This window comes from Vidua macroura, chromosome 5, assembly GCF_024509145.1.
Source record: "Vidua macroura isolate BioBank_ID:100142 chromosome 5, ASM2450914v1, whole genome shotgun sequence".
In the NCBI taxonomy this organism is placed as follows: Eukaryota; Metazoa; Chordata; class Aves; order Passeriformes; family Viduidae; genus Vidua; species Vidua macroura.
Genome location: NC_071575.1, coordinates 72757154 through 72780502, shown reverse-complemented (window position 1 = coordinate 72780502; position 23349 = coordinate 72757154). Strand labels below are relative to the sequence as shown.

Sequence of the window (23349 nt, the reverse complement as noted above, 5' to 3'; positions counted from 1 at the left end):
CCAGGCTCATCCTCCCCTCATCCCCCCCCAAACCAGGAGCCAACCCCACCCTTTTTTCCCTGGATTGTCCCATCCTCGTGCCCAGCAGACTGAAAATGAGGGTAATTGGGAACAACTCTATTTCAAGAACAAACTGAAGTTCATCTCCAGGGTGGGCGGAAGGGGGATAATGAGCAGGACAGGGCAGACCCGGGCATCAGGGGCGGCTTGGGCACAGCCCTGGATCTGCTCCCCCTCCTGCTCAATCCAGTTTGTCCCGCAGGAACTCCAGGAACTCCTGCAGATTCGTGAAGAGCCTCAGCAGGATGGCTTTTGGGAAGGAAATTGTTATAAACTTCTCTGGTTCTGGTTCTTCTTCTTCCTCCTCTTCTTCTGGTTCTGGTATGGGTTCCGGTTCTGGTATCGGTACCGGTATTGGTACCGGTTCGGGTTCTGACTCCGGTTCTGCTTCAGGCTCTGGTTCCAGTTCTGCTTCGGGTTCCAGTTCTGGCGGCTCTTCCTCAGTGGTGGGGGCGGGTGGCTCGGGCGGTGGAGCCTCCGTTTGCGGCGGGACCAATCCCATCTGCACCTGGATCCAGGTGTGGAAGTGCTGGGTGGAGGTGAACACCCCGGGCCGCTTGTCACCGGCGCAGCCCTTGCCCCAGCTGGCCAGTCCCACCAGCCAGAAGTAGTCACCGGCGTTGTCCTTGCAGACCAGGGGACCCCCGCTGTCCCCCTGCGCCAGGAGAGAGGGGTCAGGGGCTGCGCCAGGGTCGCAGCCACAACTCGGGGTTATGGGGACACGGGATGGGATCTGGGGACACGGGGACACGGGGACAGGGACCCACGGATGGGGAGTGGCAGCCCTGGGACACGGGGCTGGGGATCCATGGATGGGAAAGGGAATAAAGCAGGGATAAAGGACAGGGAGGGTCATGGCTGGCTCAGGGTCCCTGTGCTGGCTCTGGGGGTCCCACAGGGACATTTTGGGGCTCAGGGTCCCTGTGCTGGCTCTGGGGGTCCCACGGGGCCATTTTGGGGCTCAGGGTCCCTGTGCTGGCTCTGGGGGTCCCACGGGGGCATTTTGGGGCTCAGGGTCCCTGTGCTGGCTCTGGGGGTCCCACGGGGCCGTGTTGGGGCTCAGGGTCCCTGTGCTGGCTCTGGGGGTCCCACGGGGCCGTGGCTGGCTCAGGGTCGCTGTGCCCAGCCCCGGCCCAGCCCCACCTGGCAGGTGTCGATGCCGCCCCGCGGGTACCCCGCGCACAGGTCCTGGGGGTGCACGGCCCCCCCGTACCAGCGGCTGCTGTTGCACAGCTGGACGTCGATGAGCCGCACCTTGGCCTCCTGCAGCACCAGGCGCGGGCCGGGGGCTGCGGGCACAGAGGGCACTGAGCACCCGGCACCTCGCAGGGCAGAGCCCCCGGCCCGGGCTGTGCCCCTGTCCCGCCGTGTCCCTGCCCAGAACTCTGGGCACCGAGGGCCCGGCTCCTGCAGCTTTGGCCTCTGCCCCGGGCCAGCCCAGCCACGTCGCTGTTGCCCCCAGCTTGTCCCCAGCCCCGGGCGGGCACTGACCGCTGTCCGGGGTGGCTCTCCAGCCCGCCATGTAGCAGGTCTTCAGCTCGGGCACGGCCAGGGAGCTGTCGGGCACGCAGCCCAGCTGGATGTAGTCGCTGCACTCCACGGGCTGGTCCAGCTCCAGCAGCGCGATGTTGTTGCTCTCCGAGTCGGCGTCGTAGTCCTGGTGCATCACGACCCTGTCGATGCGGCGCTGCTCGGCCTCGGGGCCCGGCTGGCTGAGATCCGTGGCCCCGATCAGCACCTCCCAGCTGGAGGTGTCCCTGGGGAGCGGGAGAGGGAGGAAGAACTGATGGGACAGAGCCGGGGGATGCGGCAGCACAACGCCCTTCCTGCTCAGGGCACCTCCCTGTGCTGTGGGGACAACCCTGACCCTGCTGTGGGGACATCCCTGATCCTCCTGAGGGGACATCCCTCCTTTGGGGACACCCCTGACCCTGCTGTAGGGACACCCCTGACCCTGCTGTGGGGACATGCCTGATCCTCCTGAGGGGACACCCCTGTCCCTTTTGGGGGTACACCCCTGTCCCTGCTGAGGGGACACCGCTGTCCCTTTAGGGGGTACACCCCTGTCTCTGCTATGGGGACACCCCTGTCCCTGCTGTGGGGACACCCCTGTCCCTGCTGAGGGTACACGCCTGTCCCTGCTGTGGGGACACCCCTGTCCCTACTGAGGGGACACCCCTGTCCCTGCTGTGGGGACACCCCTGTCCCTACTGAGGGGACACCCCTGTCCCTGCTCCCCCTTACCCGGCCCTGGCGAGGCACTGGGCCACCGTGAGCACCCACTGGGGGTGGATGAGTGCCCCCGAGCACATGTGCCACGTGCCGTTCTCCAGGGTGGCCTGGACGCTGACGATGCCGGGCCAGGTCCCTGAGGGGACGCCGGGGCCGTCCATGACCAGGGAGGTGACATCAGAAGAGCCCAAGGTGGCGTAGTCGCCGTCTGTGGGGTCGTAGTCCCGAACCAGCGAGCTGTGGTCAAAGGCCAAGGGCCGGAGCCCGCAGGTGCCTCTGGAAGCACAGAGCCATCACTGCCCTGCTCGGGGACAGCGGGGACAGGGACCCCGAGGGGCTCCTCTGTGCCCGGGCTGTGCCAGGGAAGCCCCCGAGCGTCCCCGAGCCCCCCGGGGCCACCGACCTGCAGGTGTCCCAGGTGGCCCAGACGGGCCCGGCCAGGGCCAGCAGGACGAGCAGCGCCGGCAAAGCCATCGGTGCCAGCGCAGGTGGCAGAGCCGGGGCAGAGCTGTCACCTCTGGTGCCACCCACGGCCCTGGCGGTGCCCGCGGTGCCACCGGGCCGGGGTGATGTCACAGAGGGTCGGTTCCACGTTGGGGCACGGTGGCCTCGGGTGGTTTGGGGGCGGTGGCAGCACAGAGCTCTGAGCCCGGGCAGGGTTTGGGCCAAAGGGACCTTTGGGATCCCTCTGGAGCAGAGGGAACGTCCCGGATCCAGGGATCCCAGCTGGCACCGAGGGCACAGCAGGGCGAGTGGCACGGGGGGCTCAGAGACACGAGCTGGTGGCAGAGGGGACAGCCGCGGGTGGCAGCAGCAGCTCAGGGTGGCACCTCCAGCACCTCCCCAGGGCTCCGGGGTGGCAGCTCCAGCTGTGCCCGTTCCCGTCCCTCTCGAGGGCTTTTCCCGGCGCCGGCACAGCTGAGGCTCTGCCGGGGGAGCCTGGCCTGGAGAAGTTTCTCCCTCTCTCCACCTCCAGGCCCATCCTCCCCTCCCCGGCTGTCCCCCCAAACCAGTCCCAAGCCCGCCCTTCTCCCCCAAATTGTGCCACCCTTGTTTTCCCCGGGAGAGCGAACTGGACAAGGCGGCTGGCTGGGAAGTGGAACAACTCTAATTCAAGCACAGGCTGGATTCAGCGCCGGGGCGGGCGCAGGGCTGAGCGTGGGCAGGGCACAGCAGCCCCGGGCACCGGCGCTGGCCTGGCCCCGCAGCCACGGCCCCGCCCGGGGCTGCCGGAGATGCTCTGCAGCCAGGACTGGATCCGCTGCTCAACGCAGTTTGTCCCGCAGGAACTCCAGGAACCTCTGCAGACTCCCCAGGAAGCTCAGCAGGATGGCTTTGGGGAATGAAATCGTTACGAACGGCTGCGATTCCGGCTCTGGTGGCTTCTCGATGACAGTCAGGGTCAGAGGCGGGGTCGGGGACAGGATCGGGCTCGGGGCTGGGGTCGGGGCGGGCTCTGTCTGTGTAGGGGTGGGGTCTGCTGGGACCATTCCCATCTGGACTTGGATCCATCCACGGAAGTGCTGGGTGGAGGTGAACACCCCGGGTCGTTTCTCTCCGGTGCAGCCCTTGCCCCAGCTGGCCAGTCCCACCAGCCAGAAGTAGTCACCAACGTGGTCCTTGCAGACGAGGGGACCCCCGCTGTCCCCCTGCGCCAGGAGAGAGGGGTCAGGGTCATAACACCTCGGGGTTATGGGGACACGGGATGGCATTTGGGGACACGGGGACAGGGAGGCACAGACGGGGAGCAGCAGCCCTGGGACATGGGACAGGGATCCATGGATGGGAAAGGGACCAGGAGCCCCTGGACATGGGGCAGGGACAAGGACAGGGACATGGGGATGGGGACGGGCAGGGAGCAGTGACAGGGGTGGCACAGGGGCTGTCCCAGCCTGGGCCGGGCCTGAGGGGACTCAGTGGTGGAAGGGGAAGGGAAGGGCAGCACAGAGGCACAGGAGAGGGACCTGGGAACTGGGGAAGGGCAGGACAGCCCGGGGACATGGGACAGGACAGGGATACAGGGATGGGCGAGGGACACCTGTCAGTGGTGGGGACACAGGGATGGCAGGGCACCGGGCCAGGTCCAGAGGGTGCCAGGCCAGGGTTGGGCTCAGGGTCCCTGTGCTGGCTCTGGGGGTCCCACGGGGCCATTTTGGGGGCTCAGGGTCCCTGTGCTGGCTCTGGGGGTCCCACGGGGCCATTTTGGGGCTCAGGGTCCCTGTGCTGGCTCTGGGGGTCCCACGGGGACATTTTGGGGCTCAGGGTCCCTGTGCTGGCTCTGGGGGTCCCATGGGGGCATTTTGGGGCTCAGGGTCCCTGTGCTGGCTCTGGGGGTTCCACGGGGCCATTTTGGGGTCAGGGTCCCTGTGCTGGCTCTGGGGGTCCCACGGGGCCATTTTGGGGCTCAGGGTCCCTGTGCTGGCTCTGGGGGTCCCACGGGGCCGTGGCTGGCTCAGGGTCGCTGTGCCCAGCCCCGGCCCAGCCCCACCTGGCAGGTGTCGATGCCGCCCCGCGGGTACCCCGCGCACAGGTCCTGGGGGTGCACGGCCCCCCCGTACCAGCGGCTGCTGTTGCACAGCTGGACGTCGATGAGCCGCACCTTGGCCTCCTGCAGCACCAGGCGCGGGCCGGGGGCTGCGGGCACAGAGGGCGCTCAGCGGCGACCCCCGGGGCCCCGCGGGGCCGATCCCCCGCGCCGGGCCCGGGCCGAGCCCCCGCGGAGCCCCCGGCCCGCCGTGTCCGTGCCCGGGGCCGCGCCCCGGGCGGGCACTGACCGCTGTCCGGGGTGGCTCTCCAGCCCGCCATGTAGCAGGTCTTCAGCTCGGGCACGGCCAGGGAGCTGTCGGGCACGCAGCCCAGCTGGATGTAGTCGCTGCACTCCACGGGCTGGTCCAGCTCCAGCAGCGCGATGTTGTTCCTGGCCGTGGCAGCCACGTAGTTCTGGTGCACCAGGAGCCTCTGGATGCGTCTCACCGCAGCCTCGGGGCCCGGCTGGGCCACATCCGCGGTCCCCATCACCACCTCGTAAATGGAGATGTCCCTGAGGAGCAGCAGATGAAGAGAGGGGTGACAGGGAGCAGAGCCACGGGATGTGGCAGCCCAGCAGCTGACCCTGCTGTGGGGACAACCCTGACCCTGTTCTGGGCACTGTCCCCATCCCTGTTGTGGGGACACCCCTGTCCCTACTGAGGGGACACCCCTGTTCCTTTTGGGGGGACACCGCTGTCCCTACTGAGGGGACACCCCTGACCCTTTTGGGGCTACACTCCTGACCCTGCTGTGGGGACACCCCTGTCCCTGCTGAGGGGACACCCCTGTCCCTGCTGTGTGGACACCCCTGTCCCTACTGAGGGGACACCCCTGTCCCTGCTCCCCCTTACCCGGCCCTGGCGAAGCACTGGGCCACCGTGAGCACCCACTGGGGGTGGATGAGTGCCCCCGAGCACATGTGCCACGTGCCGTTCTCCAGGGTGGCCTGGACGCTGACGATGCCGGGCCAGGTCCCTGAGGGGACGCCGGGGCCGTCCATGACCAGGGAGGTGACATCAGAAGAGCCCAAGGTGGCGTAGTCGCCGTCTGTGGGGTCGTAGTCCCGAACCAGCGAGCTGTGGTCAAAGGCCAAGGGCCGGAGCCCGCAGGTGCCTCTGGAAGCACAGAGCCATCACTGCCCTGCTCGGGGACAGCGGGGACAGGGACCCCGAGGGGCTCCTCTGTGCCCGGGCTGTGCCAGGGAAGCCCCCGAGCGTCCCCGAGCCCCCCGGGGCCACCGACCTGCAGGTGTCCCAGGTGGCCCAGACGGGCCCGGCCAGGGCCAGCAGGACGAGCAGCGCCAGCAAAGCCATCGGTGCCAGCGCAGGTGGCAGAGCCGGGGCAGAGCTGTCACCTCCGGTGCCACCCACGGCCCTGGCGGTGCCCGCGGTGCCACCGGGCCGGGGTGATGTCACAGAGCGGTGGAACCTTGGAACCGCCGGGCTGGGGGCGGAGCCGGGGACGGGCGGGGGGCGGCCGGGGCTCCCACCTGCCCCATAACTGCCCAGCCCCAAAATCCCCCTGCCCTATACCTGCCCAGCCCCCAGCCCCAAAATCCCCATGCCCTATAACTGCCCAGCCCCATAAACCCCCGCCCCCAGCCCCATAATCCCCCCGCTCTTCGCCCCATAACTGCCCAGTCCCCAGCCCCATAATCCCCCACCCTCTGCCCTACACCTGCCCAGCCCCATAACCCCGCTTGCTCACACCGGGTGTGGGGGGGTTGGATACCCCCGGGGTCCCTCCCTCGCCGTGGGGGGGCTGTGTTTGGGGCGCCCCCAGGGTTTTGGGGTGCCCCGCTGTTGAGGGTGCCGTCCCCCAGGAGCTGCCCGGCTCCGGATGCCGGCAGGATGGCGCTGGTCCCCGTCGCTGTGCCCCCTCCTCGCCCGGGCAGGTACCCACCGGGGTGGGGGGTCCGGGCAGAGGCCCCGCTTCCCGGGGACCCCCTTCCCAACCCCCCCGTTCCTCCCCTGCGCGGAGACCGCGGCGGGGACCCCGAGGGGAGGGCGGGGGAGCCGCTCCCGGCGGGGCCGTGACTCAGGGGGCGGCTGCTTGGTACCACCGAGCCCTCGGTGCTGGCACCAGGACCTGGCATCACCGAACACAGTCCTGGCATGGCCGAGCCCTCGGTGCTGGCACCAGGACCTGTCACCACTGAACACGGTCCTGGCATCGCCGAGCCCTCGGTCCTGGCACCACCGAGCCCTCGGTGTTGGCACCAGGACCTGGCATCACCAAACACGGTCCTGGCATCGCCAAACCCTCGGTGCTGGCACCAGGACCTGGCATCACCAAACACGGTCCTGGCACCACCGAGCCCTCGGTGCTGGCACCAGGACCTGGCATCACCAAACACGTTCCTGGCACCTCCGTAGCCCTCGGTGCTGACGCCACCGCCCGTGTCCCCACAGATGTCCCCTGTCCCCGACCCAGCAGAGCCCCCTTGTCCCGGGGGTGGCCCCTCTAGCCCGCGGTACCCCATCCCTGGTGTCACCGCGCCGTGACCCCGCTGTGTCCCCTCCCAGACCATCCTCCTGTCACCGTCACCGTGACAGCGGCCATCGGCCAGGACGCCTGCCTGCCCTGCGGCACCTGCGCGGGGCCACCCTCAGCTGCACCCACCAGCACCCACCAGCACCCACCAGCACCCACCCACCCACCCACCCTGGGCTGGCACCGGCCGCGCCCCGAGCCGGGCTGGCAGCCGCCCGTGCAGCCCCACAGCCGCTTTAGGGGCTCAGGGGACAGGGGACAGCGGCGTGTCCCTGCTGCTGAGGGACACCAGCGATCCCCATCTCGGGAATTATTCCCGCTACGCGGCCCCGCGGCTCCTCTGCTCCCTGGCGCTGCAGCCCGCGGTGGCAGGTGAGTGGGGCGGGGGTGGCACTGTCCCTTTCGGGGTCCCTCTCATTCCCTGCTCTGTCCAGCCCTGTCCCCATCTGCGTGGTGCCAGAATTTGGGGGTGTCCCCAGTTCCCTGCTGTGCCTGTCACCTGCTCTGTCCCCCGGCCCAGCCCTGTCCTGATCTGGGCGATGCCAGAATTTGGGGGTGTCCCCAGTTTTCTGCTGCGTCCAGTGTTGTCCCGGTCTGGGTGGTGCCAGAATTTAGGGTTGTCCCCATTTCCTGGTGTGTCTGTCACCTGTGATGTCCCCTGCTCCATCCCTGTCCCCATCTGGGTGGTGCCCCCACACTCTTCACCCCAGTTTGGGGTCCCCACATTCCCTGACACATCTGTCGCTTCCTCCAGCCCTGTCCCCATCTGGATGGTGCCAGAATTTGGTGGCTGTCCCCAGTTCCCTGACGCATCTGTCACCTCCTCCAGCTCTGTCCCCATCTGGGTGATGTCAGGTGTCCCTGCCCTGTTCCCCTGCCCTCTTTGGGGTCCCCACATGCCCTGACGTGTCCCTTGTGTCACCTGAGCAGTGCCAGGTGTCCCTGCCCTGTTCCCCTGCCCTCTTTGGGGTCCCCACATGCCCTGACGTGTCCCTTGTGTCACCTGAGCAGTGCCAGGTGTCCCTGCCCTGTTCCCCTGTCCTGTTTGGGGTCCCCACAAGGTGTCTGTCCCTTGTGTCACCTGAGCAGTGCCAGGTGTCCCTGCCCTGTTCCCCTGCCCTCTTTGGGGTCCCCACATGCCCTGACGTGTCCCTTGTGTCACCTGAGCAGTGCCAGGTGTCCCTGTCCTGTTCCCCTGCCCTCTTTGGGGTCCCCACATGCCCTGACGTGTCCCTTGTGTCACCTGAGCAGTGCCAGGTGTCCCTGCTCTGTTCCCCTGCCCTATTTGGGGTCCCCACATGCCCTGACGTGTCCCTTGTGTCACCTGAGCAGTGCCAGGTGTCCCTGCCCTGTTCCCCTGTCCTGTTTGGGGTCCCCACATGCCCTGACGTGTCCCTTGTGTCACCTGAGCAGTGCCAGGTGTCCCTGCCCTGTTCCCCTGTCCTGTTTGGGGTCCCCACATGCCCTGACGTGTCCCTTGTGTCACCTGAGCAGTGCCAGGTGTCCCTGCCCTGTTCCCCTGCCCTGTTTGGGGTCCCCACAAGGTGTCTGTCCCTTGTGTCACCTGAGCAGTGCCAGGTGTCCCTGCCCTGTTCCCCTGCCCTCTTTGGGGTCCCCACATGCCCTGACGTGTCCCTTGTGTCACCTGAGCAGTGCCAGGTGTCCCTGTCCTGTTCCCCTGCCCTATTTGGGGTCCCCACATGCCCTGACGTGTCCCTTGTCCCTGGCGTGTCTGTCCCTTGTCCTTGGCGTGTCTGTCTGTCCCCGGCTGCTCCCCCGGGGCATTTTGGGGGTTCCCCCTGCCTGGCACGGCACAGGGAGCAGGGGGTGGCCCGGCTGCTGTCCCCACGTGCCGGTGTCACCCCACAGAGGTCCCCAGGGCCGCGGGGCCGGACGTGCTCACGGCCGTCTTCACCGTGGTGGCCATCGGGGTGCTGATGTGTGCCCGTGGCCAGGGCCACTGCTGGGGGGCACAAAGGGGGTGCTGGGGGGACAATATATAAGTAAAATTTATTTATATATTAAAATTTATGTATATAAAACAAAGGGGGGTGCTGGGGGGCACAGAGGGGGTGCTGGGGGGACAATATGTAAGTAAAATTTATTTATATATTACAATTTATTTATATAAAACAAAGGGGTGCTGGGGGGGACAATATGTAAGTAAAATTATTTATTTATTACAATTTATGTATATAAAACAAAGGTGGGTGCTGGGGGGCACAGAGGGGGGTGCTGGAGGGGACAATATGTAAGTAAAATTTATTTATATATTACAATTTATGTATATAAAACAAAGGGGGGTGCTGGGGGCACAAAGGGGGTGCTGGAGGGGACAATATATAAGTAAAATTTATTTATATATTAAAATTTATGTATATAAAACAAAGGTGGTTCTGGGGGCACAAAGGAGGGGTCCCATTCCCATCCCATCCCATGGATCCCCTCCTATAAATCCCATCCCATACATCCCCTCCCATTCCATCCCACGGATTCCATCCTGTAGATCCCATCCCGTAAATCCTATCCCATTCCCATCCCATCCCATGGATCTCATCCCATCCCATAGATTCCGTAGGATGGGGCCAGTTGGAGACCCCCTGGTCCACTGGGGATGGGATTCTGTGTGGGGAGGGGGTTTCCAGCTCCCTTGTGGTGTTGGGATGGGATGGGATCCCTGGGATGGGATCCCTGGGATGGGATGAGGAGGAGGAGGCTGAGGGTGGAATGGGATGGGACAGGGTGGGATGAGCATGGGGGTGAGGAGGGGACGGGATGGGGGTGAGGATGAGGAGGGAATGGGATGGTGATGAAGAGAGGGCAGGGAAGAGGACAAGGGTGTAGATGGTGGCGGGGCGAGGATGGGGACAGCTCTGTGTGGGGCCAGGCTTGTCCCGTGTCCCCACCCGCTGTCCCCTCAGCGCGGGGCCCAGCGCAAAAAGGAGAGGTGGCCTCGGGTGACCTCGGGAGTCCCAACACCTGAGGCCACCCCCAGCCAGGACAGGTCCGCGAGTGACACCGGGGTGGGACGGGGCCCCGGCTGCCCCCATGGCGGGGACAGGGCTGGGCAATGCTCCGGGGTGGGGGTGCAGGATGGGTTTGGGGCGGGGGGCTCTGCTGGGACCCCCAGGGATGGGCAGGGGACAGCTCAGGGTCCCCCCGCCCTCCAGGGGACACCCAAACCCCGGGGGGGGGGACAGACAAATACCTGAGACCCCAAAGTGGGGTGACCCCTCCTTCCCACCCGCGAGGGGTCAGGGGGGCTTGGGGGCTGGGATGTGGGGTACGGGGGGGTACCTTTAGGGCTGGGGTGTGAGGGTGAGGGTGAGGTGAGGGTGACAGGGTGTCCCCCTTTAGGGACAGGCTGTGGGGTCCCGGGGGTGTCCCCCTTTAGGGGTGGCTGTGGGGGTCACAGGGGTGTCCCCGTTTAGGGGTGGCTGTGGGGGTCACAGGGGTGTCCCCGTTTAGGGGTGGCTGTGGGGGTCACAGGGGTGTCCCCGTTTAGGGGTGGCTGTGGGGGTCACAGGGGTGTCCCTGTTTAGGGACAGCTGTGGGGGTGTTCCCGTTTAGGAACAGGCTCTGGGATCACGGGGGTGTCCCCCTTTAGGGACAGGCTGTGGCGGTGTCCCCCTTTAGGGGTAGCCGTGGGGGTCACGGGGGTGTCCCCGTTTAGGGACAGGCTGTGGGGTCCCGGGGGTGTCCCCGTTTAGGGGTGGCTGTGGGGGTGTCCCCATTTAGGGACAGGCTGTGGGATCACGGGGATGTCCCCGTTTAGGGACAGGCTGTGGGGTCCCGGGAGTGTCCCCCTTTAGGGGTGGCTGTGGGGTCCCGGGGTCCCGGGGGTGTCCCCGTTTAGGAACAGGCTGTGGGGTCACCGGGCTGTCCCCCTTTAGGGGTGGCTGTGGGGTCCCGGGGATGTCCCCGTTTAGGGACAGGCTGTGGGATCAAGGGGATGTCCCCGTTTAGGGACAGGCTGTGGGGTCATGGGGATGTCCCCCTTTAGGGGTGGCTGTGGGGTCCCGGGGGTGTCCCCGTTTAGGGGTGGCTGTGGGGGTCCCGGGGGTGTCCCCGTTCAGGGGTGGCTGTGGGGGTGTCCCCATTTAGGGACAGGCTGTGGGATCACGGGGATGTCCCCGTTTAGGGACAGGCTGTGGGGTCACGGGGGTGTCCCCCTTTAGGGGTGGCTGTGGGGTCCCGGGGGTCCCCAAGCGCGCTCGTTCCCTCACGGCCGCTGGGCGGCGCTGTCGGCGGAGGGGGGGGCCAGGCTGGCCCCGCCCACTGACCCCACCACACCATATATGGTCATGTGCCGGTCGAGTCATCCAGTGGCCACGCCCCCTCGCCCACGGCCACGCCCCTTGTCCCGGCGGTGTTCCAAAGGCGCCGGGAGGGAAATTTGGGATATTTGGGATCCCGCAGCATCCCGGGGGTTCCGCGGGGCTCCTCGGGCTGCTGCTCCCCCTCCCCTCCTCCTCCCGGGGCGACCGCTGCGGCTCAGGGGGCCACCAGAGCCTCCCTTCTCCTTCCCTGTGCCCTCCTCTTCATCCCATGGGTCCCATCCCATCCCATCCCATCCCAACCCATCCCATCCCGTAGATCCTAACCCATGGATCCCATCCGATCCCATAGATTCCATCCCATCCTGTAGATCCTAACCCATGGATCCCATCCAATCCCATAGATTCCATCCCATCCCCTAGATCCCCTCCCATCCCATGGATCCCCTCCCAACCCATGGATACCATCCCAACCCATGGATCCCATCCCATGCATCTCATCCCATTCCCATCCCATCCCATGCATCCCATCCCATTCCCATCCCATCCCATGGATCCCATCCTATAAATCCCATCCCATACATCCCCTCCCATTCCATCCCACGGATTCCATCCTGTAGATCCCATCCCATAAATCCTATCCCATTCCCATCCCATCCCATGGATCCCATCCCATCCCGTAGATTCCAACCCATGGATCCCATCGCATCCCATGGATCCCATCCCATCCCATCCCATCCCATCCCATGGATCCCATCCCATAGATCCCCTCCTATAAATCCCATCCCATACATTCCATCCCATTCCATCCCATGGATCCCATCCCATCCCGTAGATTCCAACCCATGGATCCAACACATGGATCCCATCCCATTCTCATCCCATTCCATGGATCCCATCCCATTCCCATCCCACCCCATCCTCGGGGTTTGGGGAACAGTTTGGGGTGCAGTTCAAAACCCTGTCTCGATGTCCCCTTCCTGGGGCGCTGCCGAGCCCTGGGCAGGGGCCACCAGGGCCGGGGTCCTGCAGGCAGGGGGGTGGGGACACGGCCACCGCGGGCCACACGGCCACCACGGGCCGGGGACAGACAGAGCCACCGGGGTCTGGGGGTGGTGACCACTGTGGGGTCAGCTGGGGCCACCTCAACCGTGGGGACACGGCCCCGGGAGAGGGGACCTGGTGGGTGGGCACGCCAACCTGATGGGTGCACACCTGGAATTTTGGGGAGCACACAAACCTCAGCGGTGCACAGGTGGAATTTTTGGGGAATGCACAAACCTGATGGGTGCACAGGTGGAATTTTTGGGGAGCACGCCAACCTGATGGGTGCACACATGGAATTTTGGGGAATGCACAAACCTGACATGTGCACAGGTGGAATTTTTGGGGAGCATCCAAACCTGACATGTGCACACCTGGAATTTTTGGGGAATACCCAAACCTGAGGGGTGCACACGTGGAATTTTTGGGGAATGCAGATCTGATGGGTACACACCTGGAATTTTTGGGGAACACCCAAACCTCAGGGGTGCACACCTGGAATTTTTCAGGAATACCCAAACCTCAGGGGTGCACACGTGGAATTTTTGGGGAGCACACAAACCTGATGGGTGTACAGGTAGAATTTTTGGGGAACACCCAAACCTCAGGATTGCACAGGTGGAACTTTTGGGGAACACAGATCTGATGGGTGCACACGTGGAATTTTTGGGGAACACCCAAACCTCAGGATTGCACAGGTGGAACTTTTGGGGAACACAGATCTGATGGGTGCACACGTGGAATTTTTGGGGAATACCCAAACCTCAGGATTGCACAGGTGGAACTTTTGGGGAACACAGATCTGATGGGTGCACACGTGGAATTTTTGGGGAATACCCAAACCTCAGGGGTGCACAGGTGGGATTTTTGGGGAATGCACAAACCTGATAGGTGCACATGTGGAATTTTTGGGGAATACCCAAACCTCAGGGGTGCACAGGTGGAACTTTTGGGGAATACAGATCTGATGGGTGCACAGGTGGGATTTTTGGGGAGCACAGACCTGATGGGTGGATCCAAAGGGTGGACATCCAAGTCTGGCATCCGTGGGCACTTCATTGTAGGGACAGGAATTCTTTTGTGAGGTTCAACCCCACCAAGACCTCGTGGGTTGTCTGAGGGACCCCACCAGCATTTTGGGGGGGTCACGGGGGCTCCTGCCCCCAGGGAAATTGCTGTTCTGGCGGTGGGACAGGCTCCTGCGTGACCCTAAAAGCACAAAGGGGGTTTTTGGTTTTGGTTCCTCTGTCTGAAGCTCTCGCGTTGCTCCGGAAAGGGCCGTGCCAGCATCTGCTCCCGGGGGATTTCCAGCCCAGGCGTAGGGGAGAAATGATAAAAGATGGAATGGTAATAAATGAAATTAGAGCTGCTCCCGCCGAGCGAAGGGTGATGGGACAAGGCGACAGCTCTGCCCGCACCAGCCAAGAGAACTGAAATGCGAGGCCAAAAAAATAGGGCAAAATTCACCCCGAAAATGGGATTTGAGGGTTGGATCCTGCTGGGGAAGGGACCTGGTGCTTCCTGGTGTCCCGGGAGTCACCGAAGTGTCCCAGTTTTGGCAGCAGAGGGGCGCGGGTGCGGTTCGGGCTCCCATTTCCCTGGGCTGGAGAGGTCACCGAGGACACAGAGTCAGCGCTGCAGGGCTGATTTCAGCAAATTTGCGTCAGACACCCCGCCACGTCCTTTCAGGAAAACCCCGAACCACCTCAGCTGGAGCTGGGATGAGAACTCCCCGGTGTCCCTGCGTCCCTCCAAGCGCTGTCACCGGGGCAGAAACCAATAACGAGTTATAAAACTCCGCAACCCCCCCCCCCCCCCAAGGCGCGGGGCTCTCTGCGGCACGGACAGAGGGGTTTTGTGGGGTTCGGGCAGTTCCGGGGTGGCCCGGGCGGGATTTGGGCCCCGCACGGGATGGGGACGGGCTGCGCTGGCCCTTTAAATCACGGACAGGTGCGGCGGCGCGCGGGGGCGGGCCCGGCGGGGATGAGTGACGGGGCGTTTGCCCAATAGAAAGGCAGGGTGTGGAGAGGCCAGCCAATGAGCGGGCGGAAGGGGAGCGGGGGCGGGGCTCGGTGGCGCTGGCAGCGGGGCGAAGCGGGGACCGGTCCGGTTCGGCTCCGCTCGGCCCCGCTCGGCTCCGTTCGGCCCCGCTCGGCCCCGCTCGGCACCGCTCGGCCATGGCGAGGCGAGCGGCGGTCGCCGCCGGGCCACTCGGGGACGATTTCTCCTTCGTGAGCCCGGTGGCCAAGTACGTGCTCTTCTTCTTCAACCTGCTCTTCTGGGTGAGTGCGGGGACACCGCGACGCCCCGTTCGCGGAGGACCCCGCGGCTGTGCCCATCCCTGCACCCCACCGGGACCCCCCAGCCCTGGGATCCCACCGGCATCCCCAGCCTTGGGAATGTCTCCATCCCTGATCCCCATTGGGATCCCCCATTCCCAGGGACCCCCAGCCCTTGGGAATGTCTCCATCCCTGAATCCTTTTGGGATCCCCCATCCACAGGGACCCCCAGCCCTTGATCCCTGATCCCCAGTGGGATCCCCCATTCCCAGGGACCCCCAGCCCTTGATCCCTGATCCCCAGTGGGATCCCCCATTCCCAGGGACCCCCAGCCCTTGATCCCTGATCCCCAGTGGGATCCCCCATTCCCAGGGACCCCCAGCCCTTGGGAATGTGTCCATCCCTGATCCCCATTGGGATCCCCCCTTCCCAGGGACCCCCAGCCCTTGGGAAGGTCTCCAGCCCTGATCCAGATTGGGATCCCCCCTTCCCAGGGACCCCCAGCCCTTGGGAATGTCTCCATCCCTGATCCAGATTGGGATCCCCCCTTCCCAGGGACCCCCAGCCCTTGATCCCTGATCCCCATTGGGATCCCCCATTCCCAGGGACCCCCAGCCTTGGGAATATTTCCATCCCTGAATTCTTTTGGGATCCCCCCTTCCCAGGGACCCCCAGTCCTCTCTCCACCCCTGGACCTTTTTGGGACCCCACATTCCCGGGATCCCCCATCCCCACGACCCCACTGGGAACCCCTTGGCTCTGGAGCTGTCCCCACCCCTGGTCCCCACCGGAATCCGCTCTCCTCGGGATCCCTGGAGCCCCCCAACCCCAGTACCCCACCGTGACCCCTCATTCCTGAGGGATTCCTGGCCCCTGGGAGCGTCCCCATCCCGGGACCCCACTGGGATCCCCCATTCCAGAACCTGCAGAAGGGGTTTCCCCATTCCCCGAGGGGTTTTGGGGTCCCCACCACTTCACCTTCCTGGCCCCACACAGGTGACAACTCCCCAGAGAGGGGGACAGAGGCCCCTCTTGTCCCCAGCCCACTGCCGGGACATCTCCTGTAGGGAAGCCACAGTTTTCCATGTTTGGGAGCTGTTTTTGGTTTTTTTTTTTTTTAACGTTTTGAGAGATTTTTTATGTTTTTGAAAAGTCTTATGTATTGAGAATTTTTTTAATGTTTCAGCAACTTTTTAAAAACGTTTTGGAGGTTTTTGTACTGCTTGGAAGGTTTGGGGTTTTTTTTTTTTTTTTATGTTTGGGGGTTTCTTAATGCTTTTGTGGGGTTTTTTTGCAGTTTTTTTTTTTGTTTTGTTTTGGGGTTTTTTGGGTTTTTTGTTTTTTTTTTTTGCGGGTTATTTCCGTGTTTGCAACCCTATTTTTGAGGAAGTTTCTCACTTCCTATAATCCACGTCCCTGTGTCCAGCCACCCGTAGAGGAACAGCACTGGCTGGCCAGTGACCTCCCAGGAGGTGGGGACAGGTGTGACCTCCCCGGGGGAGGGGACAGGTGTGACCTCCCGGGAGGTGGGGACAGGTGTGACCTCCCCGGGAGGTGGGGACAGGTGTGACCTCCCCGGGGGAGGGGACAGGTGTGACCTCCCGGGAGGTGGGGACAGGTGTGACCTCCCCGGGGGAGGGGACAGGTGTGACCTCCCGGGAGGTGGGGACAGGTGTGACCTCCCCGGAGGTGGGGACAGGTGTGACCTCCCCGTAGGAGGGGACACCGTGTGACACGGGGGGGGGGAAACTGAGGCAGCGGCTGCAGCTGTGGTGCATCCCTGACTTTGGGGGGCTGCAGGGGGGAGGTGTGCAGGTGGCATGGGGGTGGTGACACCTGAGGGGACACCCGTGTCCCTCTGCAGGTGATCTCCATGGTGATGGTGGCCGTGGGGGTGTACGCCCGGCTGCTGAAGCACGCAGGTGAGCTCGGGGGCTCCCCAGCCCTGCTGGTTCCGAGCCGGGGAGGGGGTGGGGGTGGCACGTGGGGTCCTGGGGGTGCTGGCAGTGCTGGTGACAGCCCGCCCATGGTGACAGAGGCGGCCATGGCGTGCCTGGCGGTGGACCCTGCCATCCTCCTCGTCACAGTGGGCGTCCTCACCTTCCTCATCACCTTCTGCGGCTGCGTCGGCTCCCTGCGGGAGAACATCTGCCTGCTGCAGACGGTGAGTCCCGCCAGGGGTGGCACCTCGGTGGTCCCCTCGCTGTCACATTTCCTCTTCCCCTCACCGTCACCTTCTTCTTCCCGCAGTTCTCCGTCTGCCTGACCGTCATCTTCCTCCTGCAGCTGGCGGCCGGCGTGCTGGGCTTCGTGTTCTCTGATGAGGTACTGGTAAGGGAGGGCAGTGGGGGTGCTGGGTGACCCCAGTTCTGTCCTGCTGGGTGGCAGCGTCGCTGCCGTGCCCCCCTTTGTCCCCCAGGCCCGCGGGAAGGTCAGCGAGATCATCAACGGGGCCATCGTGCATTACCGGGATGACCTGGACCTGCAGAACCTCATCGATTTCGGGCAGAAGGAGGTGACCGGGGGGGGTCTGCGGGGTCGGGGTGTCCCTCCAGTGCTTGAGGACATGTCCCCACTTCAGTGTCAGGCTTAAATCTGTGGGGTAGCACAGGCTGGGGACGTCGGATGGCTCTTCCAAGATGTTCATGGTGATGTCCCGCCCGGGCAGGGGGAGGCTGGGGAGGGCTGGGGACACAAAGAGCTCTGAGTGTCCCGTCCCCTGCCGTGGGCTGGGGTCCCCTCCCCGCTGAGCGCCGTGCCCTGCCCGCAGTTCAGCTGCTGCGGGGGTGTCTCCTACAAGGACTGGTCCCAGAACATGTACTTCAACTGCACGGCCTCCAACCCCAGCCGCGAGCGCTGCTCCGTGCCCTTCTCCTGCTGCCTGCACGACGCCGAGCAGGTCTGTCCTGGGGTGGCCTCAGGGGACCCTGCCCTGTGCCCGTCCTCCCTTCCCCTGGGGCTGTGCTGGGCCTGGAGCCCTGCCCGAGGGGAGGGAACAGCATGATGGCAACGTACGGAGCCCATCCCACACTGTGGCTTTGGGTTCCCCATCCCACACTCTGGGTTTGGGTTCCCCATCCCACCCTCTGGGTTTGGGTTCCTCATCCCACCCTCTGGGATTGGGTTCCCTCATCCCACCCTCTGGGTTTGTGTCCCCAGTTCCACACTCTGGCTTTGGGTTCCTCATCCCCCACTCTGGCTTTGGGTTCCTCATCCCACCCTCTGGGTTTGGGTTGCCTGTCCCACACTCTGGGTCTGGATTCCCCATCCCACACTCTGGGTCTGGATTCCCCATCCCACACTCTGGGTTTGGGTTCCCCATCCCACCCTCTGGGTTTGGGTTCTTCATCCCACCCTCTGGGTTTGTGTCCCCAGTTCCACACTCTGGCTTTGGGTTCCTCATCCCCCACTCTGGCTTTGGGTTCCTCATCCCACCCTCTGGGTTTGGGTTGCCTGTCCCACACTCTGGGTCTGGATTCCCCATCCCACCCTCTGGGTTTGGGTTCCCTCATCCCACACTCTGGGTCTGGGTTCCCTCATCCCACCCTCTGGGTTTGGGTTCCCTGTCCCACACTCTGGGTCTGGATTCCTCATCCCACACTCTGCCTTTGGGTTCCCCATCCCACACTCTGGGTTTGGGTTCCTCATCCCCCATTCTGCCTTTGGGTTCCCCATCCCACACTCTGGGTTTGGGTTCTTCATCCCCCACTCTGCCTTTGGGTTGCCTGTCCCACCCTCTGGGTTTGGGTTCCCCATCCCACACTCTGGGTTTGTGTCCACAGTTCCACACTCTGGCTTTGGGTTCCTCATCCCACCCTCAGGATTTGGGTTCCCCCATCCCATACTCTGGGATTGGGTTCCCTCATCCCACCCTCTGGGTTTGGGTTCCCCCATCCCACCCTCTGGGTTTGGGTTCCTCATCCCCCACTGTGGCTTTGGGTTCCCCATCCCACCCTCAGGATTTGGGTTTCCCTGTCCCACACTCTGGGTTTGGGTTCCCCATCCCTCTTTCCAGGTTTGGCTTCCCCCCTCCCCCACTCTGCCTTTGGGTTCCCCATCCCACACTCTGGGTCTGGATTCCCCATCCCACCCTCTGGGTTTGGGTTCCCCATCCCACACTCTGGGTCTGGATTCCCCATCCCACCCTCTGGGTTTGGGTTCCCCATCCCACACTCTGGGTCTGGATTCCCCATCCCACCTTCCAGGTTTGTGTCCCCAAATCCACCCTCTGGGTTTGTGTCCCCAATTCCACCCTCCGGGTATGGTTCCCCCATCCCAGCCTTTGGGTTTGGGGACTCCTGGGTGGAAATGCTGTGGTGAGGTGGGGGAGAATTCTCCCTCTGCAGAGCTGGAATTGGCTCTTTGGGGCCAGGTGGCTCTGGAGGGCTGGCGCGGGGACACCGAGGAAGGGACACCCCAGCAAGGCAGGAGCCAGTGCTCCTGGTCACTCCACGGCTGCCCCCCAAGAGCAGGGAGCCCAGCGTGTTCCATCCCCAGCCCCTCTGCGCTCTGTCCCCTCTCCCAGGCCGTCATCAACACCATGTGTGGCCACGGGATGCAGGCCAGGGGCTACCTGGAGGCCAGCGCCTTTATCCACACCAATGGCTGCATCGACAAGCTGGTCAACTGGACCCACAGCAACCTCTTCCTGCTGGGGGGCATCACCCTGGGGCTGGCCCTGCCCCAGGTACGGGGCTGGGGGACAAGGGCCGCCCCAAAGCTCTGCTTTGTGGGCTTTTCTTGGGGAGCCGCCTTAATGGTGGCTGCTTGTGAGATGGGGGAGTTGGGATGGGATTTGGGGTGGGGGAGTAACGCAAATGTCAGGACAGGGGGCGTGGGGTGACGCTGCCTGGCGTCGCTCAGTACATCCCTCTCCCCTTCCTCTTCCTCCCCGTTCCTGTCCCTCTTGCTCTTTCTCTCCCTTTCTCTCACTTTTCTCTCCTTCCTCTCCCACTTCCCTCTTCCCCTTCCTTCCCTCCCTCTCCCTTTCTCTCCCTGCTTCCTCTTCCCTTCCCCCTTCCTCTCTCATTTCCTTCCCTGTTCCCCTTCCTCTTCCCTTCTCCTCCCTCTTCCTCTCCCCTTCTTCTTCCTGCCCCCTTCTCCTTCCCCTTTTGCCTTCCCTTTATCTCACTTCCCCTTTCCCGTCCCTCTCCTCCATCTCCCCCTTCTCCTCTCCCCTCCCTCTCCTTATCTATCCCCCTTTCCTCTCCCCATCCCTTCCCTTTTCCCCACTCCCTCCCTGTCTCGTTTCCCTCCCCTCCAGCTGGTGGGCATCGTCCTGGCGCGGCTCCTCATCAACCAGATCCGCGACCAGATCAAGCTGCAGCTCTACAACCAGCAGCACCGGGCAGACCCCTGGTCCTGAGCCCCGTTTGTCTGTCTGTCTGTCTGTCCGTCTGTGTGTCCGTGCACCGAGCTGCCTTCCTTGGCCCAGGCCGGGCTGCGGGGCCAGGGACGTTGCCCCCATGGCCGGGTGTCCATCTCGGTGTCGCTGGCCGTGGGGACAGCCGAGGGCACAGCGGGGCTGACCCGTGGGACGGGGTGCCAGGCTGTGCCCTTTCCTTGGCTTTCCCGGGCCATAAAGACACGAGGGGGTGCCAGGCTGTGCCCTTTCCTTGGCTTTCCCGGGCCATAAAGACACAAGGGGGTGCCAGGCTGTGCCCTTTCCTTGGCTTTCCCGGGCCATAAAGACACAAGGGGGTGCCAGGCTGTGCCCTTTCCTTGGCTTTCCCGGGCCGTAAAGACACGAGGGGGTGCCAGGCTGTGCCCTTTTTTTGTCTTTCCTGGACCATAAAGACACGAGGGGGTGCCAGGCTGTGCCCTTTTTTTGTCTTTCCCGGGCCATAAAGACACGAGGTGGTGCCGGGCTGTGCCTTTTTTTTGCCTTTCCTGGGCCATAAAGACACGAGGAGGTGCCGGGCTGTGCCTTTTTTTTGCCTTTCCCGGGCCATAAAGACACGAGGGGGTGCCGGGCTGTGCCTTTTTTTTGGCTTTCCCGGGCCACAAAGACACGAGGCCGGCCGCTCGGAGCGCCGGGCACAGCGCGGTGGCTCTGGGGACGGACGGAGGCCGCGCCGCGGCCCGGTGCTGCCGTGACACCCCTGAAACGAGGTGGGGAAAGCGGCTGAGGGGCCTGGCCCGGCCTCTCGGAGCTGTCGCAAACCCGTGGGTGGAGTTTTTTTTTTTTTTTTTTTTTTGGGGGGGGTTGGGTTTTTAGTTGTTTTTTTTTTTTTTTTTTTTAGATTTTTTTCCCTTCGGCTCGGGCTGGGTGGTCCCTCACGCGGAGGGAGCCGGGATGCGGCCCAGCGCCCGGCTCTTTGTGTGCGGCCGGGAGGCTTCTTTCTCATTAAAAAAAAAAACTTTTTTTGTTTTTTTTCCCCCCTCGAAATCCACCTCACCCCCCCGCCGAAATGTGATTTCTTCCCTCTGCGACCAATGCCACCTCCCCGCAAAAAAAAGTGACTTTTTTCCCCCCTCCGAAATTCACTTTTCTTCCCAAAACTTCCCCTCCCAAAAGCTACTTCTCGCCCAAAACAACTTTACTCTAAAAAGCAACCACTCTCCAAAAAAAAAAAGGCTTTTCCCCCCCAAAAATCCGTCTTTTCTCCCCAAAAAGCAACTTTTCATCCCCCTAAAAAACAACTTTTCATCACCCAAAAGTGTCTTTTGTCCCCCCCAAACTGATTTTTCTCCCCCCAAAAAAGCAACTTGCCCATAAAAAAAGGAACTTTCCACCACAAAAAATCAAGTTTTCTCCTCCCAAAATTGTCTTTACTCTCTTAAAATTGATTTTTCCCCACAAAGAATACTCCCCCCATCAAAAAAGTAGCTTTTTTTTCCCCAGAAAAAGTGTCTTTTGTCCCAGAAAAGTAATTTCTACTCCCCAAAAAGTAACTTTTCCCTTTAAAAAGTAACTTTTCTTCTCCCAGAAGTGGCCTCTTTCCCCCAAAGGCAACTTTTCACCTCCAAAAAGTAACTTTTTACTCACAAAAGCCTTTTCATCAGGACATTTTATTTCACAGGAAAAAAAAAGAAAACCACCTTTTCCTCACAAGAAGGAACTTTTCCCTCACAAAATTGGTATTTTCCTCATATTAAGTGATGTTTTTGTCACAAAAGTGATTTTTTTCTTTCCAAAATTGGACTTTTCTTCATAAAAATGAACTTTCCCCTCACAAATAGTGATTTTTTTGTCACAAAAAGAGACTTTTTCTTCAAAACCAGGACCTTTTCCCTTACTGTAGGTGACTTTTTCCTCACAAATGATTTTTTTTTTCTCATAGAAAGGGAACTTTTTCCTCCCAAAAGTGACTTTTTCCTCCCCAAAGGGACATTTTCTTCACAAAAAGGGACTTCTTCCTCACAAAAAGTGACTTTTTTCCCTCATGTGGGAGTTTTTCCGCACAAAAAGGAACTTTTCCCCTCAGAAAAAGGAATATTTTCCCCACAAAATGTGGCTTTTTCTCACAACAAGCCACTTTTTCCTCTCAGAAGGAACTTTTTCCTCACAAAGGCCTTTTGTGAGGGGGACTTTTTCCTCCCAAAAAAAGACTTTTCCCTCACAAAAAGTGACTTTTTCCCTCATAAAAAGGAACCTTTCCTCAGAAAAAGGGAACTTTTCCTCACAAAAAGGAAACTTTTCCTGACCAAAAGTGACTCAAAAAAAAAAAAAAAAAAAAAAAAAGCATTTTCCCTCACTTTTTAGCGACTTTTCCCCTCACTTTTTAGCGACTTTTTCCTCATAAAAAGGAACTTTCCCTCAGAAAAAGGCAACTTTTCCACACAAAAAGGAAACTTCCTGACCGAAAGCGACTCTTTCCTCACGAAAGGGGACTCTTTCCTCCCTCCAAAAAAAGCACTTTCCCTCACTTTTTAGCGACTTTTCCCTTTTCCCCTCACTTTTTAGCGACTTTTTCCTCATAAAAAGGAACTTTTCCTCACAAAAAGGAGCTTTCCCTCAGAAAAGAAGGCAACTTTCCCTCACAAAAAGGAAACTTTTCCTGACCGAAAGCGACTCTTTCCTCACGAGAGGGGACTCTTTCCTCCCTCTAAAAAAAGCATTTCCCTCACTTTTTACCGACTTTTCCCCTCACTTTTTAGCGACTTTTTCTTCATAAAAAGGAACTTTTCCTCACAAAAAGGAGCTTTCCCTCAGAAAAGAAGGCAACTTTCCCTCACAAAAAGGAAACTTTTCTTGACCGAAAGCGACTCTTTCCTCGCGAGAGGAACTTTTTCCTCACAAAAGGAGGCTCTTTCCTCCAAAAAAAAGGGCATTTTCCCTCACTTTCCGGCTACTTTCCCCTCACAAATCGCGTCTCTTACCCTCCGCAGCGCTTCCCCCGCGGTCCCTCCCTCAGCCCGCCCCGGCGGGGGGCGCGGGCCGGGCCGGGCCGCGGGCGGTGGCGGAGGAGGAGCAGCAGCAGCAGCAGCAGCA

The 23349-nt window shown here is 62.0% G+C and overlaps 3 protein-coding genes across 3 annotated transcripts; 1 reads left to right on the top strand and 2 right to left on the bottom strand.

Annotated features, from left to right (window-relative positions):
* Nucleotides 1-203: 203 nt before the first annotated feature.
* LOC128808145 (acrosin-like) lies at nucleotides 204-2788 on the bottom strand. The gene is made up of 5 exons (XM_053978988.1): nucleotides 2696-2788; nucleotides 2305-2568; nucleotides 1552-1817; nucleotides 1204-1349; nucleotides 204-715 (listed from the first exon to the last, which is right to left on the bottom strand). The coding sequence occupies exons 1-5, from the start codon at nucleotides 2764-2766 to the stop codon at nucleotides 242-244; spliced, it is 1221 nt and encodes a 406-aa protein (XP_053834963.1). The 5' UTR covers nucleotides 2767-2788; the 3' UTR covers nucleotides 204-241.
* A 594-nt stretch (nucleotides 2789-3382) lies between these two features.
* LOC128808138 (acrosin-like) lies at nucleotides 3383-6248 on the bottom strand. The gene is made up of 5 exons (XM_053978973.1): nucleotides 6064-6248; nucleotides 5673-5936; nucleotides 5067-5332; nucleotides 4781-4926; nucleotides 3383-3941 (listed from the first exon to the last, which is right to left on the bottom strand). The coding sequence occupies exons 1-5, from the start codon at nucleotides 6132-6134 to the stop codon at nucleotides 3558-3560; spliced, it is 1131 nt and encodes a 376-aa protein (XP_053834948.1). The 5' UTR covers nucleotides 6135-6248; the 3' UTR covers nucleotides 3383-3557.
* Nucleotides 6249-14768: 8520 nt separating this feature from the next.
* Nucleotides 14769-20306, top strand: LOC128808155 (tetraspanin-33-like). Its single transcript, XM_053978998.1, has 8 exons — nucleotides 14769-14917; nucleotides 16780-16837; nucleotides 16952-17079; nucleotides 17166-17240; nucleotides 17335-17430; nucleotides 17686-17814; nucleotides 19441-19602; nucleotides 20179-20306. Exons 1-8 carry the CDS (start codon nucleotides 14813-14815, stop codon nucleotides 20278-20280), a joined length of 855 nt encoding a protein of 284 aa, XP_053834973.1. The 5' UTR covers nucleotides 14769-14812; the 3' UTR covers nucleotides 20281-20306.
* The last annotated feature ends 3043 nt before the right edge of the window (nucleotides 20307-23349 follow it).

Excerpts from the sequence above, each read along its gene's own strand:
- LOC128808145 (XM_053978988.1), bottom strand. The coding sequence starts at position 2,766 with ATGGCTTTGCCGGCGCTGCTCGTCCTGCTGGCCCTGGCCGGGCCCGTC. Across the intron at positions 2,569-2,695 it reads GCCACCTGGGACACCTGCAG|AGGCACCTGCGGGCTCCGGC; the intron begins GTCGGTGGCCCC and ends CTGTGCTTCCAG. Across the intron at positions 716-1,203 it reads GCGGCATCGACACCTGCCAG|GGGGACAGCGGGGGTCCCCT; the intron begins GTGGGGCTGGGC and ends CTCCTGGCGCAG.
- LOC128808138 (XM_053978973.1), bottom strand. The coding sequence starts at position 6,134 with ATGGCTTTGCTGGCGCTGCTCGTCCTGCTGGCCCTGGCCGGGCCCGTC. Across the intron at positions 5,937-6,063 it reads GCCACCTGGGACACCTGCAG|AGGCACCTGCGGGCTCCGGC; the intron begins GTCGGTGGCCCC and ends CTGTGCTTCCAG. Across the intron at positions 3,942-4,780 it reads GCGGCATCGACACCTGCCAG|GGGGACAGCGGGGGTCCCCT; the intron begins GTGGGGCTGGGC and ends CTCCTGGCGCAG.
- LOC128808155 (XM_053978998.1), top strand. The coding sequence starts at position 14,813 with ATGGCGAGGCGAGCGGCGGTCGCCGCCGGGCCACTCGGGGACGATTTC. Across the intron at positions 17,241-17,334 it reads GCTTCGTGTTCTCTGATGAG|GCCCGCGGGAAGGTCAGCGA; the intron begins GTACTGGTAAGG and ends TTTGTCCCCCAG. Across the intron at positions 17,431-17,685 it reads TCGATTTCGGGCAGAAGGAG|TTCAGCTGCTGCGGGGGTGT; the intron begins GTGACCGGGGGG and ends CCCTGCCCGCAG.